This window comes from Diabrotica virgifera, chromosome 6 (assembly GCF_917563875.1).
Source record: "Diabrotica virgifera virgifera chromosome 6, PGI_DIABVI_V3a".
In the NCBI taxonomy this organism is placed as follows: domain Eukaryota; kingdom Metazoa; phylum Arthropoda; class Insecta; order Coleoptera; family Chrysomelidae; genus Diabrotica; species Diabrotica virgifera.
Window position 1 is genome coordinate 80,973,032 of NC_065448.1, and position 19,639 is coordinate 80,992,670.

The following is a 19,639-nucleotide window of genomic DNA, read 5'->3' on the forward strand; positions in this document are numbered from 1 at the left end:
TGCCTATCTGTTCCAGATATTGGCGATAAGCCATGGGTATCCAAACTTTGCTAGCTGCTATTCGGAATAGTCCGGTTGTCGGTGTATGGAACCACTTTCTCAGGTGTTGAAGCCAAGATATTTTTCTTCTCCCTGGTACTCCCTTTCCAAATATCTTGCCCTGAAAAATGGGCTGCAACAAGCCACATCTCTGTATATTCCTCATAACTTGGCCAAGATATTCCATTTTGCGCCTTATATGGTGTTAATAATCTATGTTACCCATTCTACGTACGACCTCAACGTTACTTACACGATCCACACATATATATTGCACATCTCGAAGAGAAGGGAGTCGTGACGTAACTGGAGACAAAAGTTCGTAATGGTTCGTAATGAGCGAATGATTTCCGATTAGTTTGAATTGCTCGAGGTTGTATAGTCCAGACTGTATGGTCGCCCACGTTAGGTAAATTATTCCGATTCGATTTTTTTGCACAAACTTACTAAAAAGAAGAGTTTCTTATAACAAATCCGCATGGTGCCGAGAGGTGCCGCGGTCAGAAAATTGTTTAAACAAATTCAAAACATTAATTTTCTTAGATTTTTTGGATCATTTTAATAGACCTGGATCCCGCGTATCAAAAAATAGTTGATTAATAGCAAGCTGAAAATCAAGTTAATAGCTTAACGGTGTCTAGTCGGACAAACTTTGATGTACTGGAACACTGGAACAGGGGAAGTTTTAATTGTGGAAGAGTTTAAAAATTTGGAACGTCAGATTACGAAAACGTCCCATGTATTTTGTCGGACAGAACATCCAATTGATTTGTTACCTTTTCATTAAACTCTCATGATAAAATCCAGACTGCTATTACCTACCAACATGATTTTTGTGACATGTTCTTCGTGATCCACTCATTAAAATGCCCAGTTGCTGATAAACACCAGTCTAATTTTTGCATGAGGGTTTAATGAAATGGTAACAAATCAATTGGAAGTTCTGTCCGACAAAACACATGGAACGTTTCCGTAATCTGACGTTCCAAATTTTTAAACTGTTCCACAATTAAAACTTCCTATGTTCTGTTTGTCCTACTAGACACCCTTAAGCTATTAACATATTTTCAGCTTGCTATTAACCAACTTTTTTTTGGTAAGTGGGATCAGCAAAAAAGGTCTCTTGTGATTTTTCCCTAAAATTTATTTTAATATTTAATATTTGAAAAACGCGAAAATCGCCATTTTAAAGACTTAATAACTCAGTTAAAAATTATTACTATGAAAAGTGACCAAATCAAAGTTTAAAGTCCACCCTACAAAATCCTGAAGAAATTTTTGTCATTATTTTATTACTAAGCTGTTATTTTTAATTATTAACAATGAGCGCTGTCGATCAGATTAGCCAAGCGGACTGAGGCGCACGATTGACAAATCTATAGTGGATATGCGGCCGAGGCGATCGAGGTTCAAGCCCTAGCCCGGTGAATAGAAAAATAAAAAGGCTGACGTCGTAGTCTAAAATTCTAAAAAGAATCTACGACTTGGTCTGGAATAAGCTGGTGTCTGATCGGCCTATGGAGGAGCAGTACGGCAAGGGATAAGGGCTTGCGGCTCGGTGACACTCCTCCATAGATCCCTACCGGAAGGGCGTTGACGCCTAAAAACGGTGTATATATATACAATGAGCGCTAACTGCATATATATAGGCGGCCGTCAATAGTGAGTATGAAAGAGATGCACCATTCCGGCCGTCTAATGGTGCATCTTACTTGCACTCACATTGACGGCCGCCTCACTTAGCGCTCTTGGTTAACAATTAAAAATAACATCTCAGTAATAAAATAAGGACAAAATTTCTTCAGAATCCTGTAGGGGGGCTTTCAACTTTGATTCAGTCACTTTTTTACTTTCATAATAATAATTTTTAACCGAGTTATTAAGCCTTGAAAAGGGCCATTTTCGCGTTATTCAAATTGTAAATCGAGTATAACTCAACAACGTCAATTTTGGAGAAAAATTACAAGAGACCTTTTTTGGCTCGTAATAACCCAAAGAATAACAAAAATTATACAAAGTGAAAAAATTGGTTTTTTGGAGTGAAAAAATTGATTTTTTGAATTTGTTTAAAATAATTGTTAAACAATTTTCCGACCGCGGCACCTCCCTGCACTCTGTATATTTGTTATAAGGAATTCTTTTTAAGTGAGTTTGTGCAACAAAATCGAATCGGAATATGTTACCTAACGGGGGCGACGATACAGCCTGGACTATAAGCTAACAACAAGAATTCAAATTCCGGTCTATAGTTACGTCATGCGATGCGCGAACTCGGACGTATTTGCGCTACGGGAAGATACTATCTTCTTAAATACAGTATCATGGATCCACCCACAAAATTGTTAAAATTAGTGATGGCGGTTGTTGATAAAACACCGGTTTTCAATTATACCGATTTTTTTACCTACGGTTTAACCTGCCGGTTATAACCGCTCGAAAAAACCGGTTGTTCCAAAAACCGGTGATCGGTTTTTTTGTCACAGCCAATACCTCATCGGTTACATTTACATTGCATTTTAGTTTGTAATAGTCCATTCGAATGGATATCAGTCCATATTAGTATAGAAATCAGCCATCAGTGTTGCATAATTGGTTTCAGTCAGCTTAAAATTTCCCATTTACGCGCGGGGCGAAAAATTTTCCCCGTTTTTCTCTGAATTCAATATTTTTCCACTTACCCGGTTTTTCACCGGTTATTACTTTAAAAATAGAAAACCCGTTATAACCGCGACAAAAAAACAACCGGGAAAACCGATTAATGGAGAGGAAAAAACCGGTTTTAGGTTATAACCGGTAGGTTTTTCCCATCCCTAGTTAAAATGCGTCTGTAATACCACATGTCGAATGCCTCGAGGTTTCTTAAAGAACCTTCGAAAAGTGTACATGTGTCTAGTGTCTACTCCGTGTAATACCGTAAAAAATAAATAGCATATGATGAGAGCGATTTTGGTACCAAGTGGTAAATCGTGACTTCTAAAAAGAGGCTTCATCATTATGAACCGTAATCTCGCTTTCCCATGCGTTGTTTTATTTCAGTTGAGTGGCCTCATTGGCTGGTTAAGTTCGTAATAAAGGTATGTATAGTCGTTCACCCTGTCAATTGGTTGTTGGTTAACCATCCTGTGTATTTAATATTTCGAGCCTACTGACTACCATATTATACTTTGTTTTTTTTTTTTCGTATTGAGACCAAGTCCGTGTTCTCTACTTATATCTGATATGCGCGACATTATTCTTTGCAAATCATCTATACTGTCTGCAAAAACTACTGCGTTGTCGGCATATCTAATGTTGTTAAGTCGCATTCCGTTGACTATTACGCCTTTCTGCAGTTCTCCCATCCAGAGGTGTAACCAGGATGACCCTTAGGGGGGGGTAAAACTACTTGATGGCCTCTGGGGGGTATGGAATAGTAATGGTATTAAGCGTATAGAGCTCAAAGTACATCCAAATGGGGGGTTATAACCCCCAAAACCCCTTGGTTATGCCTATGTTCCCATCGCTTGCTCGAAGATATATTCAGAGTATATACTAAACAACACCGGGGACAGAATGCATCCTTGCCTCACTCCTGTCTATGGAGATTGCCTCTGTTAATTGGCCATCCACTTTAATATTGGCAGTTTGGTTATAATTTAATTATATACGATTCTCAAGTCTCCCTTATAGACCGGTCTAGTTAGACTCAAAAATAGGAGTGGGGCTACAATAATTACCATCAAGCTGAAAATTGGCAGGATTGTTCAAAATACCATCATAAATGAAATCTAAAAAGTCCTCATAAATCCGACCCGAGCTAAAAAATTTACGCGGGGTCAAAGGTCACCAAATATGGTTTTTAGCTATTTTCAGCGAAACGGTAAGTTTTATCGTAAAATTAGTTATAACAAAAAATGTAGACTAGATAATTATCTATAAAAAATATCTTAATACTTTCTTTCCTAAGAGCCACCGTTTTTGAGATATGATTCAAAGAGTTGAAAGACTTCTAATCGTCATAATATATGTATTAGTACACCAGGTATATACATCATTGAAGCTGTAATACAAGTACCTAAACATAATATTCTATCGGTCAACTTAACTTATATTACACATAATAATATAAGATTATAAATATGATTATTTCATTCATAGGAGATTCTGACCAATAGAAAGCTACAGACATGCAAATTAAGGTGATAATTTTTGATAATCTCCCGTCGCGTCGTTAAGTATATTACGTCAGATGCCCTTCGTTGCTACGAAAAAATACATTCAGTGACATTAATGACAAATGTTTTAAAAATTATAAAAGTGATGACTTTCAACCGTCAAATACATATTTATAACAACTGTGTGTTTAATTTCACTAATTGGTACTTACATATATAAATTACAATAAAATTTTGGTTTTGAACAGTTTTATTCATGAAATAATCGCAACAAATTGCACTCGAACTCTAAAATTAATATAGAATTTTTGCCCTCGTGACACTTTGACATAATTTCACTCGCCTTCGGCTCGTGTAATTAAAACTGCCAAAGTGACACTCGGGAAAAATTCAATAATTTTAGAGCTCTTGTGCAATTACTACTGATAATGTTTCTACTATACAGCTTGCGGTCTACCGAGGTATGCAATATACAGGGTGTAACAAAAATACAGGTCATAAATTAAATCACATATTCTGGGACCAAGAATAGTCCGAATGAACCTAACTTACCTTAGTACAAATATGCACATAAAAAAAGTTACAGCCCTTTAAAGTTACAAAATGAAAATCGATTTTTTCGAATACATCGAAAACTATTGGAGATTTTTTATTGAAAATGGACATGTGGCATTCTTATGGCAGAAACATCTTAAAGAAAAATTATAGTAAAATTTGTGCACCCCATAAAAATTTTATGGGGATTTTGTTCCCTTAAACCCCCCCCATCCCCCCAAACTTTTGTGTACGTCTCAATTAAATTATTATTGTGGTACCATTAGTTAAAATCAATATTACTAAAACTTTTTTGCCTCTTAATATTTTTTCGATAAGGCAGTTTTTATCGAGTTAAGGCTTATTTTTCAATATGTTTACATAAAAATTTTATGGGGGATTTGTTCTTTTAACCCCCCAAATGTTTGTGTACGTTTCAATTAAAATATTACTGCGGTACCATTAGTTAAACACAGTGTTTTTAAAACTTTTTTGCCTCTTTGTATTTTTTCGAAAAGGCACCTTTTATCGAGATGTGGCTTCTTTTTTAATATGGTTCAAAATATGCCTAAAAATGTAAATCATAAATAAATTTTCATATTATTACCAAGTCTCCATAATCGTACTTAACCATATTTACAAATATGTGGTGGATATGACAAATATTCGAAATATCTCGATAAAAACTGACTTTTCGAAAAAGTACTAAGAGGAAAAAAAGTCTTGAAAACATTGTGTTTAACTAATGGTACTACAATAATAATTTAATTGGAACGTACACAAAATTTGGGGGGGTTTAAAGGAACAAAACCCCCATAAAAATTTTATGGGGTGTCCAAATTTCACTATAATTTTCTCTTAAGATGCTACTACCATAATAATGCCACATATCTATTTTCAATAAAAAAATCTCTAATAGTTTTTGACATATTGGAAAAAATCAATTTTCATTTTGTAACTTCAAAGGGATGTAACTTTTTTTATGTGCACATTTGTACTAAGGTAAGTTAGGTTCAATCGAATTATTTTTGGTCCCAGAATATGTGATTAAATTTATGACCTGTATTTTTGTTACGCCCTGTATAAACTGTATTATATTAGAGTGCCAACAAAAAATCTTTACAAAGTGAATTTAACGCGAAAATAATAACAATTATTTGGATTTTACGGCTTAATCCCAACAAAAATAGTAAATTGATATGACAAAGTATTAACTTATAATAATTGTTTTTATTTATGCGCCTTAATTCAATTTCTAAAGATGGGTTTTTGTCGGAATATAACTGATTCACATAATAGCTCAGGTCACGCTCCGCTCACGGTCAGCTCAAGCCACGATCAAAATATTCTCTCGGAGAAACCCCGCGGTCAAAAAAAGGGACGGAACTTGACCGTCGTGTTTAGTGCGGATAGCATGATTCAGATGCGTGTAAGAATAGTTGACCGAACCTTGAGCTGAGCGTGAGCGGACGGTGACCTGAGCTATAATGTGAATCAGATAAATACGTTCGTTGGCTAATCTAATCACCCTACCTATTCTTTTCTCAGAAGGGTTTGAACATAATAATGAAAGACAACTTTCTAGGCAAAATGTTTGTTGCTAAGTACTCATAAATATTTCAATATACAATAAATTTTATGCAAGTTTAGTTTGTTTACTATTATGCAAATTACACCGTAATCTTCCTGGGTGTCGAAATCCTTCAGGTATTAGATGACACCCTCGAGGTATTAATTAGCCTTGAGTACTACTCCGGAATGAAAATACGTGTTAAACCTATATTTTTTAACCTATTTCGTGTTATTTTCATTGTTATAACAAAAATGTCAGAATACTGTTTTATTTGCGCTAAAATTTTAACTGAAGGTGAAATTGTAACCGTTAAACGTGGAATAAAAACATTAATCAATGCAAGTACTGAAAGAGCTGATGAATTTTTAGAATTTCTTAAAGAGCAGAAATCTGTGACCATACATGTGGAGTGTTGTGAAAGTTATACTCGAAAGTGTTCTATTGCTGCAGCTAATAAAAGACAACATGAAAAACAAGAAGCCAGTACATCGACCAAAAGTACTCCTCGTACTAGAGCACGTGTAAGTGAACCAGCTTTTTGTTTTAAACAACAATGCTTAATGCTTATTTTGCGGCCAGGAATGTAAGAAGAGCGTGAAAAAAGCCATTGTTAAAAAATCACGTTAAAAAAACGCGCTAAGTACAGTACCTCAAAGGTGGTGTGGAAACGTGTGCGCATATTATGACGATTACCACTTTTTGAATCGTTATATCTCAAAAACGGTGGCTCTCAGGAAAAAAAGTAATAAGGAATTTTTTATAGATAATTATATGGTCTACATTTTTTGTAAGAACTTACCGTTTCGCTGAAAATCGCTAAAAACTATATTTGGTGATGGTGGGGAGCCCAAGCGGGGATTTTTGCAGTTACTCGAGCACGTCAGATTAGCATATGGGGAGAAACTTGGTACCCTGCAGATGTACCTCTACCATATATTGGCTCTTAACACAGGGGAGTTCGTTAAGGGGGGCCCGAAAAAAAAATCTATCCTTAAATAAACTCGAAATTGTCAGATTAAGATAAGGTAAGTTAAGTACAAGCAAAAGAGTGTATATTTCAAAAATCTGACGATCTGAGCCGGGCGTAAGGAAATGGGCGAGTCCCAAAGTTTCACAAGGGAAAAGCGAATATTTCGCGAAATAAATGACAGATCGAAAAACTAAAAAATATGTGCCCAATATTTTTTAAAAATCTATCGAATAATACCAAACACGACTTCCCACGGAGAGGGGGGGGGGTAAATTTAATATTTTAAATACGAATCCCGCGATATTTCGCGAAATGAATATCAGATCGAAAAACTGTAAAATACACTTATTTAATATTTTTGAAAAATCTATCGAATGGCACCAAACACGACCCCCCATGGATGTGGGGTGGGGGGTTACTTTAAAATCTTAAATAGGAGCCCTTATTTTTTTATTGCAGATTTGGATTCCTTACGTAAAAATAAGTAACTTTTATTCGAAACATTTTTTCTAATTATGGATAGATGGAGTTATAATCGGAAAAAACGATTGTTGGAAATGGAAAATTAAATTAAGAACGCTGGACGGAAGGGCCGCCCGAGAACTTTATCGTACCGATCTATTATCGTTATCGTACTAGATACTGGCATTCTATAAAAATAACAAAGTTACTCGTTATTTTGATATTTTAGAAACACCTTGTATACTTGAAAATATTTTATGGTTCTATGCATTTAAATTCTGGTGAATGAGGGGTTAAATGTATGTACTTCTCATTTTTCCTTAAAGTACATTAGTCATATATTTTTTTGCACCATATCTCGCTTAGTTTGAATGTAACCGACATTTAACGGTGCTCGTTTTAAAGGCCTTTTCAAACACTACAAAAGCATGAGCACTTTGAGCATGCACCAAAAAACAAACTCTTTTTACCTACCATATCTCTTTTTGTATTATAAATAGAAAATTTACGAAGGAACGAATCTCTTTGTTATTTATAATTAAAAAAAAAATTATATATTGTTTTTAGTTTGATGCATAGTTTTTAAGGTATTCACAAAAAACCGTCCGAAAACGTGTCATTTTTAAATGAAAATGGCCAATTTTCAACTACGCATAACTCAAAAAGTATTGAGTTCTCAAAAAAAAGTATAGATCAGTTTTTGCTTAAAAATAGGTTCTCTAGCCACTTCCATGCTTATTTTGACCAATAAATGTTCCACCCCCTTGAAGGGGTGGGAATTGCCCCAAGATAAAAGCACCATAGTATATAGGATAGATTTTGTTTCTTGAGCTATTCCCTACTTACTGTGAAAATATCAAGTACATCGATGTAGTAGGATGGAATTCGGAGCCAAATACCCTCATTGACTGCCCTATAATAGTGCTCTGCTATGATCGCGTGAGAGGCGACACACACAAGATTCTAGCAAAATTTCAATTTTCTGTAACTTTTCGAGTTTTTGAGTTACAGCAACGAGTTTTATGTCATTGGAAAAATAATTTTACATTCTATGTATGTAAAAAATTAAGATTTTTTTTTCATTTCCGGTTAAACCGGAAGCTATATTGTGGTTAAAATTTATTGTGATAATAGATAACAAAGTACTATATACGTTTGCCAAATTTCAAATTTTAGTTTCTATTACAGAGGTAGTTACGGGCAATCGAATATTTTTTTATAAAAAATTCATAACTCCCCTCCTATGAGGAGGTAAGAAATCTGACTAATGTTATTCAATTTACTGATAGGATATCAAAAACATATCAAAAAATAAACAAATTCCTTGGAGTCATTTTTGAGAAAATTTAGTTCAAATTTATGTCAAATTTTGACCCCTTAAATATAGGCAACCCATAACTTTTTCTGATAAACGATAATATTCTTGTTATAGCCCCATATTTAGGCTATATAAATGTTTTTTCAAATTAAATTTATCTTAAACAAGTTTTTAGATTGGTAGGGAAATGTATCGGGTGGGCGGTCGGCCATGCTGGCCGCCATTTTGGATTTGGAAATGTCAAATTCCGTATTTCTATTTACCTATCGATGAGCTAACTTTAAGTTAAATTTCATTCGTTTCGGTCAAAATTTGCAAAAATGGGCCCCAAATAACCCCCCTTTGAGAGGTTTTTTTCAAAAGCTTAGTTTCTCGACAAAATTCTCTTGAACTTACGTAAAAACATACGTAAATACTTCCGACATGTTTTTTTTATTTGCTTTTTAGACTCAGGGGGACTCAAAACGTCGAAAAAAAGTGAAATCTAAAAAAAAATTTTTTGCACGATCCTATAACTTTATCTATTATACTTATACTGCGTATGTAGTATGATAAAGTAAAAATGGCAAGCGCCCACTAAAATGGAAAACTTTACTCAACTTTTTTTGGTTTTAGGACCTACTCTTTACAACCCAGTAGGTCCCCAAAGCGCTCGAGTGTCTGCACATTTAGCATACTTTGCTCCCCTACCATCATGACCTTTGACCCCTCGTAAATTTTTTAGCTCGGGTCGGATTTATGAGGACTTTTTAGATTTCATAAATAATTTTATGATAGTATTTTGAACAATCCTGCCAATTTTCAGCTTGATGGTAATTTTTGTAGCTTCGGATGTGTAAGTTGACCGGAGTATTATCTAATCCCGCTTCTTTAAATATACTTCTACTCAGTGAAATTTAAATAAAAATTTTTATGTTTCAGAGAAAGGTTTTGAATATTGGACAGCAGGTACCAGACTAGTCGACGAAAGTAAGTGGGTATGGTTCCCCTATGGCGATTTAGTAAATTACACAAATTGGTCGAAAGGTCAACCCGATCATAGAAATGGAGAAAAATGTTTACAAGTTTGAAAAGCTGATAAAAACTTACAGTGGAATAACAGAGCATGCGATGTCCGCTTTCATTTCATTTGCGAAAGATACGACTGTCAAAATTAGGCAAAACTACCGTCAAGATTGTAATGTCCTTGAAAGTAATAAATAAACATTAGCATTACCAGTACATTTGACTATTTATTTTCATAGGGAAGTCAATAGGGATTTTGACTTCAAAAAAAATCAAAGAAGATAGAACTTTTTGTAGTTTGTTTAAGAAATGTTTAGTAAACAACATATCAAAAAGTTCTACTCCAGAAGTGGGTGCTTCATTTTTTATTAAACAAATGAATTGCGAAATTAGTTGTTTTTTAAATAACTCGGAAAATGTAAATCTTAGAAAAAAACTGACTTAATCATTAAAAAATTCAGAAAAGTCTACAAATAAATCTTATATAAAAATTTTTCTAAAATTAAATCTATAGCTTCTATAATTTTTTATTTATAACGCTAAAGTCACCCTTCTCGGAAACATTAGCGCACTGTAAATTAGCGTTTGGCGAAGTGCACGGTTGAGTTATTTTAATACAATTATTTAACTAACAGATCAAATGAAATTTTACAACTTGAACATGAAAGAAGAACAATTAAGCTATCTTATGGTTGTAATAAAAATACATGTTATAATGTATATAAAATGTATGTGCATACTTGTAAAATGTATGTGCATAGTAAGTACGGTGTGGGCAGAAAATGTGACTTACATGAATATTGTTAGGAATATTGTTTAAAAACGATTTAAAAATGTGTAACTAATACAATTTTACCTATAAAACTTTTAAATTTGCACAACTTATTTTTCAAGCATCTTACGAAAGATGTTTCATTCAAAAAAAATTTCAAAAATTTAATTCAAATGCTACGACACGTCTCAAAAAAATGTAATTTTTGAAAACTTCGTAGTTTTACAGATTTACTACCATTATAGGATGGTATTACTCAAGTTTGAACAAATTTATTACAATTTAATAGATGTTTTTCTAAATATTAGGACGTAATCTTTAAAATTCACTTCAATGTCAAATAAACGTCAAATTGAAAGGCAGTTTATTTAGAAGTTTTCCTAAAAATTATTAATTCTTAAGGTTTTTTCTTAACTTTTTGAGTATTACGAGTAGTATAAAGAAGTACTAAACCAGTGATCTGTAAGAAAGTGTGAAATTTCGCGCCTAGAAGTTAAATTTCAGAAAACAAATAATATGGAAGGTATACCACCCGAACCTCCAGATAAAGGTAAATTTTATGTAGAAATGGAAGGAGATGGGATGATGTAATATGAGGAATTAAATAAAAATAACAATAGAGTAAATAATAAGGTAACAAACAAACAAAACCAAACAAGTAGCACTATTGAGGTAAGTAACAAATTTAGTTCCAATAACGATAAGTCAGGTAAATAAAGTAATAAATTTAAGATTAAAACACAGATATCAATTTGGAGATAATGCACCTTATATAGTACACATAGAAAATAAAAACGGTAACATTGGTCGATTACACAGGATCGGCACGGTCCGTTTGATTTTAAGTGCAGTACCTGAAATTGAAAATAATATCACACAAATTACAGTAGCTGGTAGAAATAAAATCAAGGTAGAACTAAATAATTTTGCTAGTGCTAATAAATTAATTGATTCTCAAATTCTTAAAAGCAAAGAGTATGAGGCATATATTCCAACGTTTTTTACTCAAAAGAAAGGTGTTATAAAATTGGTAGATAAAGAGGTAGAAGATAATGATTTATTATCATTAATTAAACCTAGATTTGGAATTAAATTCGAAGTATTACATGTAAAAAGAATTATGCGGAAAGTGATTCAAGATAATGGTAATACTAATTATGTAAAAACAGGAACCGTAATTGTCACTTTTAAAGGTCAGTCTATACCAAAAAATGTAATAATAGAAAAAATGATATACGAGGTGGAAAATTATACACCCAGAATAATCCAATGTTTAAAGTGTTTGAGATTTGAGCATATAAGCGCCCAATGTAGAGGAAAAGATAGGTGTGAAAGATGTGGCGAAGAACACAACAAATCTAATTGTTCCAATCCGAATAATTTACTTTGTGTATTGTGCAAAGGAAAACACAGCGCTACTGACAAGGGAGCAGATTGTACAGAAAGACAAAAACAGGAATATATTAAAAAATTATGAATAATGAAAATATAACATATTATGAAGCTAATAATAAATATAAAAAATGTTATTCAACAGTAAGTAAAGACCAAGAAAATACTTCAAATACATATACAATATCTAAACGAAAAAGATTAAGTAGTATTGATTCTACTAGAGTAGATAAAGAAACAATGGAAGCACGCAGAAAAAATTTGCAAACACCAAGAATTCAAAGTCAGCCTTGTTATAATTTTAATAATCCCATTTATTCTAACACAACACAAACACAAAACGATAATCAAAATTATATAGGAGAAATAATAGTTAACTTTATTTCAGCAACATTAAATCAAATTAATCACAATTTAGATCAAAAAACGTTGGAATTATTAAAAAACAATATTTCACAATTATTATTACCTCGTGATGGCTAACGTTTCATTTCTTCAATGGAATGCGAGATCAATTAAAACAAATAAGGGTTATTTAGAAAAATTCTTGTATGACAATAAAATAGATATAGGATTAATATCAGAAACTTGGTTAAAAAAAAGTAATTTTATTAACTTTACGCGTTATAATGTTTTAGGAATGATAGAGATGATGGATATGGTGGAGTAGCCATCCTTTTGAAAAAATTAATAAAATTTTACAACAGTCCTACTTTTCACCATATTAATGACATAATGTGCAATAGCATATCAATTAAAATTCAATCCGGCAAAAAGTTAAACATTTATTCAATATACGTAAAACCAAATCTTAAAATCACTCTAAATGAATGGAAAAAGTTTTTTAATAGTCTAGAGAAGCCTTTTATAATTGGTGGTGATATTAATAGCCACAATTATGTTTGGGGTTGTAGTACTGTAGACACTATAGGAAAAAATCTGTTAGAAGCTATTGAGGACTGTAATCTTGTAATTTTAAATAATGGTAAAGAAACTTTGATGCGTAGACCGAATAGCAATAATAAATCTGCAATAGATCTTACAATATGCTCAGCAAATATTAGTCATTTTTTCGATTGGGATGTTGTGGACGAGACATTAGGATCAAATCATTTTGCTATTGTTATTAAGTCAAATATTAATGTTAATAAAGCGGAATGTGTAAATACAAAATTCCAATGGAACATAAATAAAGCGGATTGGTCTCTTTTCTCTTCTATCACTGATAATTTCATGGAAATAAATAATAATTTAAGTTACCAACAATTTTTAAATAAATTAAACGAATATTGTAAGATATGTATACCGGAGAAGAGAACAGGGACTAATCTACGATTTAGAAAAACTTGGTGGAATGACAATTGTAAAAAGGTAATAGAAGAACAAAAACTAGCTTTACGCAAGTTTAAACTACAGTCTAATATACAAAATTATATAAATTATAATAAATGTGTAGCGAAAACCTAAAAAGTTGTATTAGAGAGTAAGCGTAATGCATGGAGAAATTTTTGTAAAACTTTAAACAAAAATACACCAATTAAAGATATGTGGAATCAAGCCAAACGATTACAAAATATTTTTAAACCACAAGTAAATCCAGTGATTGAAGGAGAATGGGTTGAGGAGTTTTTAAGAAAACTATGTCCAGATTATATATTTTCAAAAATTAATGTAATGGAAAGAAAAAACTCTATGCATCCACTTTCAATTCCATTTAGTTTCTGTGAATTAGAAATAAGCCTTAAGAATAAGAAAAATACTTCTCAAGGTATAGATAATGTACATTATATTATGTTGGCCAATTTACATCAAAAAGGGAAAGAAACACTATTAAATTTTTTAATCAAATATGGCTATCAGAAGATATTCCAGATATCTGGAGAGAGTACCGGGTGATTCCTATTCTCAAAACAAATCGGAATCCTGATTCAGCAGAATCTTATAGAGGTATTTCATTGAGCTCCTGTATAACAAAAATACTGGAAAAAATGATAAAACTTAGGCTCGAAATTTGGCTAGAAAAAAACAATAAATTATCACAAACACAATTTGGATTTCGAAAAAATCATTCTACTGTGGAAGCAGTGAGTCATTTGGTAACAGATATAAATTTAGCGTTTACGAAAAATTCTTCACTAATCGCTCTTTTATTAGATGTTGAAGCAGCATACGACAACGTTAATTTAAATATACTATATAACAAAATGATACAAATAGGTCTGCCAGAATGTTTCTGTCAAAAAATAATAAAATTGTATGACTGTAGAAAAATTTATATATCGGTAAATAATAACACATTTTGTCCAAGACTAGCGATGGGTGGTTTACCTCAAGGAGGAATATTAAGCCCTTTGTTATATTTAATTTACATTTCTGATATAGAAAAAAATTTAAACTCAACAAAAATTTTACAATTTGCAGATGATATAGTTATTTATCAAGAAAACTTTAAAATAGAAAATGCAGTCAAATCCATTGAAGAAGGAGACAAACATATTAAAATATGGAGTGAATTACATGGACTAAATATATCTGATTCCAAAACCAAATTATGTATTTTTACAAGAAAACGAAAAGAAATACCTAATCACATCTTAATAAACAATATCTCCTATCCAGTACAAAGTTATGTTAAATATTTGGGTATTACTCTGGATCGACAGCTTCTCTGGAAAGAACATATAGACCATATAGTTAAAAAAACAGAGAGAGGAATAAACCTTCTTCGATTCGTATCACACTTACGTTGGGGAGCAGATCCAAATATTTCTTTGTTGTTTTTTAAAAATAATATAAGAGCTATATTCGACTACGGATCAATATTATATAGTGACGCATCACAGTGTCATTTAAATAAAATAGACAACATCATTAATAAATCCCTTCGATTGTGTATAGGAGCCCTAAGAAGTACACCGATAAATAATCTACAAGTTGAATGCTGTGAAATGCCGATGGATATAAGACGAAAAAAACTTGGCATCAGCCTTTTAGTTAGATTGTATGAAAAAAAGGCAAATTTAATTACCAAAATACATCAACTGTTTTTAGCAGACTTGACAGAAAAATATTGGATAAAAAAGAAAACTCTAAATATAGTAGATTTATATTCAAAAATGACAATATATAATAAACCACGGTTCTTAGACATTACTACGGTTGCCTAAATCGACTAACCAATGAACATTAAGGGTGAGATTACGTCACGAGAGTTTACTGTCATTTGAATCGTAATATGATTTTTTTCGAATCCTGAGAAAACCAAGTATTTTAGAAAAATTTAAACGCAGGATGCAAGATTACATTATTACCGAGGGCGGAAAGCCCCTTAGAATAAATAAAAAGTTTCTTTTGAATGAAATATTTGAAATTAAATATCACACTTCTCTTTTATTTTCAGCCCTGTAACTTATTAAAATAAACATTATAGAAGTTTTCAGGGACTTTCAGCCCTCGGTAATAATGTAGTCTTTCATTCTGAGTTTAAATTTTTCAAAAATATTTATTAGTTTTCTCAGGATTCGAAAAAAATGAATACAATTAAAACACATTGAGAATTTTGACATGCGTCAAAATTTTGCATTAACTCAATGTAAAATTCTGAACTGTTGAATTCCAGATTCCCTAATAATTATTGTACATCAAAAGACATTAGAAACTATTTGTAGAGGATTGAAATCTGTATTGGAAATAACTGTTAAAATTGGTCTACGTAATTAAACATATTCCAAAATTTTGTAAAAATGTAATACATTTTAGTTTTCAGCCCAAACTTAGGCCACACACAATGCAATAATGTTCACATTTTTGAACTGTCAATATTTTTATTTTATCATCTATTGTTTAAAAACAATACAGTTGATAAGATACCCTCAGTTGCGGAGAAAGGATTAATAATAAAGATTTTTTTATTCAGTCAATGGTGCGAGCTGTCAGTTAAATAGTAACGTGTGGCCTTACTTTTACACGCATACCTATTTTGGCAAATGTATCATATTTTTCAAAATTTTGAAATGCATTTAAATCGTAGAACAATTTTAACTTTTGATTTTAATACAGATTTTAATTCTCTACAAGTATTCCCTGTTGAAGCAGGAGTTCAACAATAAATTCAGAATTTTACATTGAGTTTCCTATGGCCCTTTTTACGATTCACCACCCGGTATGAGATAAAATGTGTACTATTTGTCTAATTATTTCATAATAACACAAATAATACACATATATACACAATAATACACATTCAATGATCGAAAATCATTTAAAAATATGGGAATGTAAACTCTTGTGACGTAAAGTCAAAAATATAAGTCTCCCCACCACCGTCGGACAAGACAACCGTAATAAAGTCTAATAACCGTGATAATAAACAACTTTATAAATATGACATAAACCCAAATTATAATATTGACTTTAATACTATGGAACAAGTTCAGGTATACTTTTTAAGGGACTATAGCAATTTGCCTCTATCTTTAAGAAAATTAGTGTTTATCTCCGACAGTTCACAAATGTTCAAAGACTGTTGTATGGTATATACAGATGCATCAAAAAATATTGAAGGTGTGGGGTGTGCCTATTGGGATAGCAGTAATAAAATTAGCAAAATGTTCAAACTAAATTCTATTATAAGTATATACACAGCTGAGTTAATAGCGATAATGGAAGCACTAAAATATTTATCTAGTATAAATCATTCAAATTTTATAATTTATAGTGACAGTAAAAGTTCTCTAAGTAAAATTAGTGCTATAAATGCTAAATCAAAAGTAAACTACATTGAATTATATATAATAAATAAAATTAAAGAACTTCAGCAACAAGGAAAGTCTGTTAAGTTAGCATGGGTTAAAAGCCACTGTGGAATAACTGGAAATGAAATGGTAGATAAATTGGCTAAAAACGCGGTAACAAAAGGAGTATTAACACATTATCTTTGTACGTCTGGAGATATTGAATCAGATTTATTCAAGGAGCTTAAGAAAGAATGGAAAGAAAGGTATATTGATGAGAACATAAATACAGGAAATCATTACAGATCAATCAGAAACTATATCACAGATAAACCTTGGTTTTCTAAAATGGAGTCGACAAAGGATATGACAAGAACCATATGCAGAATGAGATTTAACCACTGTCTTACACCATCATATATATTTAAACTTAATATAGCTGATAGCCGTCAATATATTTGTGGTCAGTTTGGTAACCTACAACACAAAATTTTGACCTGTTCTCTTATTTCTAATAAAGTTAATATGTTTTTAAATTCACTGTATTCTTTGACTGATGTCCACCATCCCATTAATTTAAATTATTTATTAACATTAGAAAATAATGAGTTGGTATATCGACTATTGTATAAACATATTTTAGATATTAAACTTAAGTTGTAATTGTAAAATATAGTTTAAGTATTTCTTGTAAATTGTTATATAAAAGAAAAAAGAAAAGAAAAAAAAATATATATAAAAAGAGAAAAAAAAATAAAAATAAAAGAAAAAAAAATAAAAAAATGAATAAAAAAAATACAAAATAAAATATATAAAAAAATATAAAAAAAATAATAGAAAAAAAAATATATATATAATAAAAAAATATATAATAAAAAAAATGAATGACGAACCTGGACAGTCCATAGTAAAAAGCTTTCGAATGAAGTAGAGGGCTAAAGAAGAAAAGAAGAATGTTGCAGTTTTTACTGTGGAACTCTGAGAACATCATTTAGAAAAAATAAATAAAAAGAAATATAAAATAAAAAATTATTAAAAAAAATACAAAAATAATTATTTATTAGTAGAATTGTTTATTAGAGATTAATATTAGTATTAGTTTTAGGATAAGGTACGAAAAAATGACTAATAAAATAAAAAAAAGTAAAATTGGCGAATGGATTTAGTGTCCGCAGTCATATAAACCCAATTAAACAACAATAAAATTCACTTAATTATTTTACCTACTTTAGATATGAAATAAACAATTTCTTGTTGAGAAAATTAAGAAAGATAAAGAAATTTAACACAAAAACCGAGAATTACCAGCTATAAAATGTTTATACAAAGTGATCAAAACTTTTTTGGCAAAAATTACCTACATTGCATTTAATAATAAGCTTCAACAATAATAAATATTCAACAAAAATTTTTTTTGAGCTCTTATAAAGTATATCTGTGTACTTAAAACATTTTTATTATCAGTTTTACGGAAAAAACTTATTATTTATAAAATACTCTGCATCGTACACAATCTAAGATGCAACCATCAGATATCAAATTTGAATATTTTTATACGAGGTCTGTCAAAAAATATGAATTTCACTCAAAAGTAAAGTACCTTTATATTTTACAAGATCGAAAATTGTCATTAGTAAAAGTTGTTTTGAATTAAAAACTATGTTTCACTGTTCAATTACATCTTTCTAATTGAAATATTGTGAACTATGAAGGCACTTAACTGTTAAGCGAAATTCGTGTTAATCAAAAACAATAGGAACATATTTGATCAAAGTAAAATAATGAATTCAACGATATTTTTAAAACTATTTATACAAACAATTGTTTACACAATTAATAAACAATTAGCGGCCAAATATGTGAGTAGAACTTTTTACTTTAACATGTACATATTATATAAACTAAAAACTAACAAAAAAGTTTTAGAAAAATATAAGCTTATTTGAATTTTTCCGAAACAATGCACGTTCTCGTTCTATATTGACTCCTCTATAAAACTTTTTTTAACTGTAAAAACTATAAAAAAGAATGTGTGTGTGTTGTACGCACGTAAGAAGTTATACTTCTATTATATGATTTTTCTTAAAAATAAATATAGTTTAAACAGTTTGTTTTAAATTTTTTTTTAAACACCAAACTAATTTTGTGCTTACCGCTTTCAAAAAAAAAAATAAAAAAAAGTATAGAATTGCACTGGATTCGAACTCAAGACCTCTCGATCTCTGGCCGAATGCTATACGAAACACGCTACGACAACTGTGTCTGTATCGGTTCGGATGTACCTAATGACAATTCACGGTAACAAACAGACAAGGTGTGAAGTATAATAAATATACAATAAAATGTTTTAATAATACTCATCTTATTCCTGAGGAAAGCAAAACCAAAGACAAAAAAATTATGATAATTATATTTACTAAAAGCACTAATATATTCTTTTCACACCTTTTCTTGCACTGATATATTTATACATAACTAAAAAGATTTAGCAACTAAACGCCATACTGTCTGTGTGCCTAAAGAAGTATAACTTCAAAAATTTTATCTGTAAATGTCAATCAATTTTCTCACAGTTCTCATAAAAATTGAGTACCCCAACCAGAAACACAACTAAAAAATGCAAAACTATTTCACCAAATATACAGTGAGGACGTTGAAGCTGAAATAAATTCATTTTCTCGAATATG

The 19,639-nt window shown here is 31.1% G+C and overlaps 2 protein-coding genes across 4 annotated transcripts in view; one reads left to right on the forward strand and one right to left on the reverse strand.

The window, feature by feature from the left end:
- Positions 1–10,271, forward strand: part of LOC114335758 (perlucin-like) — a 36,990-nt gene extending 26,719 nt beyond the window's left edge. The window contains exon 4 of the mRNA XM_050653447.1: positions 9,972–10,271. Coding sequence (XP_050509404.1) covers positions 9,972–10,120 — 149 coding nt within the window. The 3' untranslated portion in view covers positions 10,121–10,271. The remainder of the gene's footprint in view (positions 1–9,971) is intronic.
- Positions 1–19,639, reverse strand: part of LOC126886472 (uncharacterized) — a 614,879-nt gene that overhangs the window by 480,451 nt on the left and 114,789 nt on the right. The window lies entirely within an intron of this gene.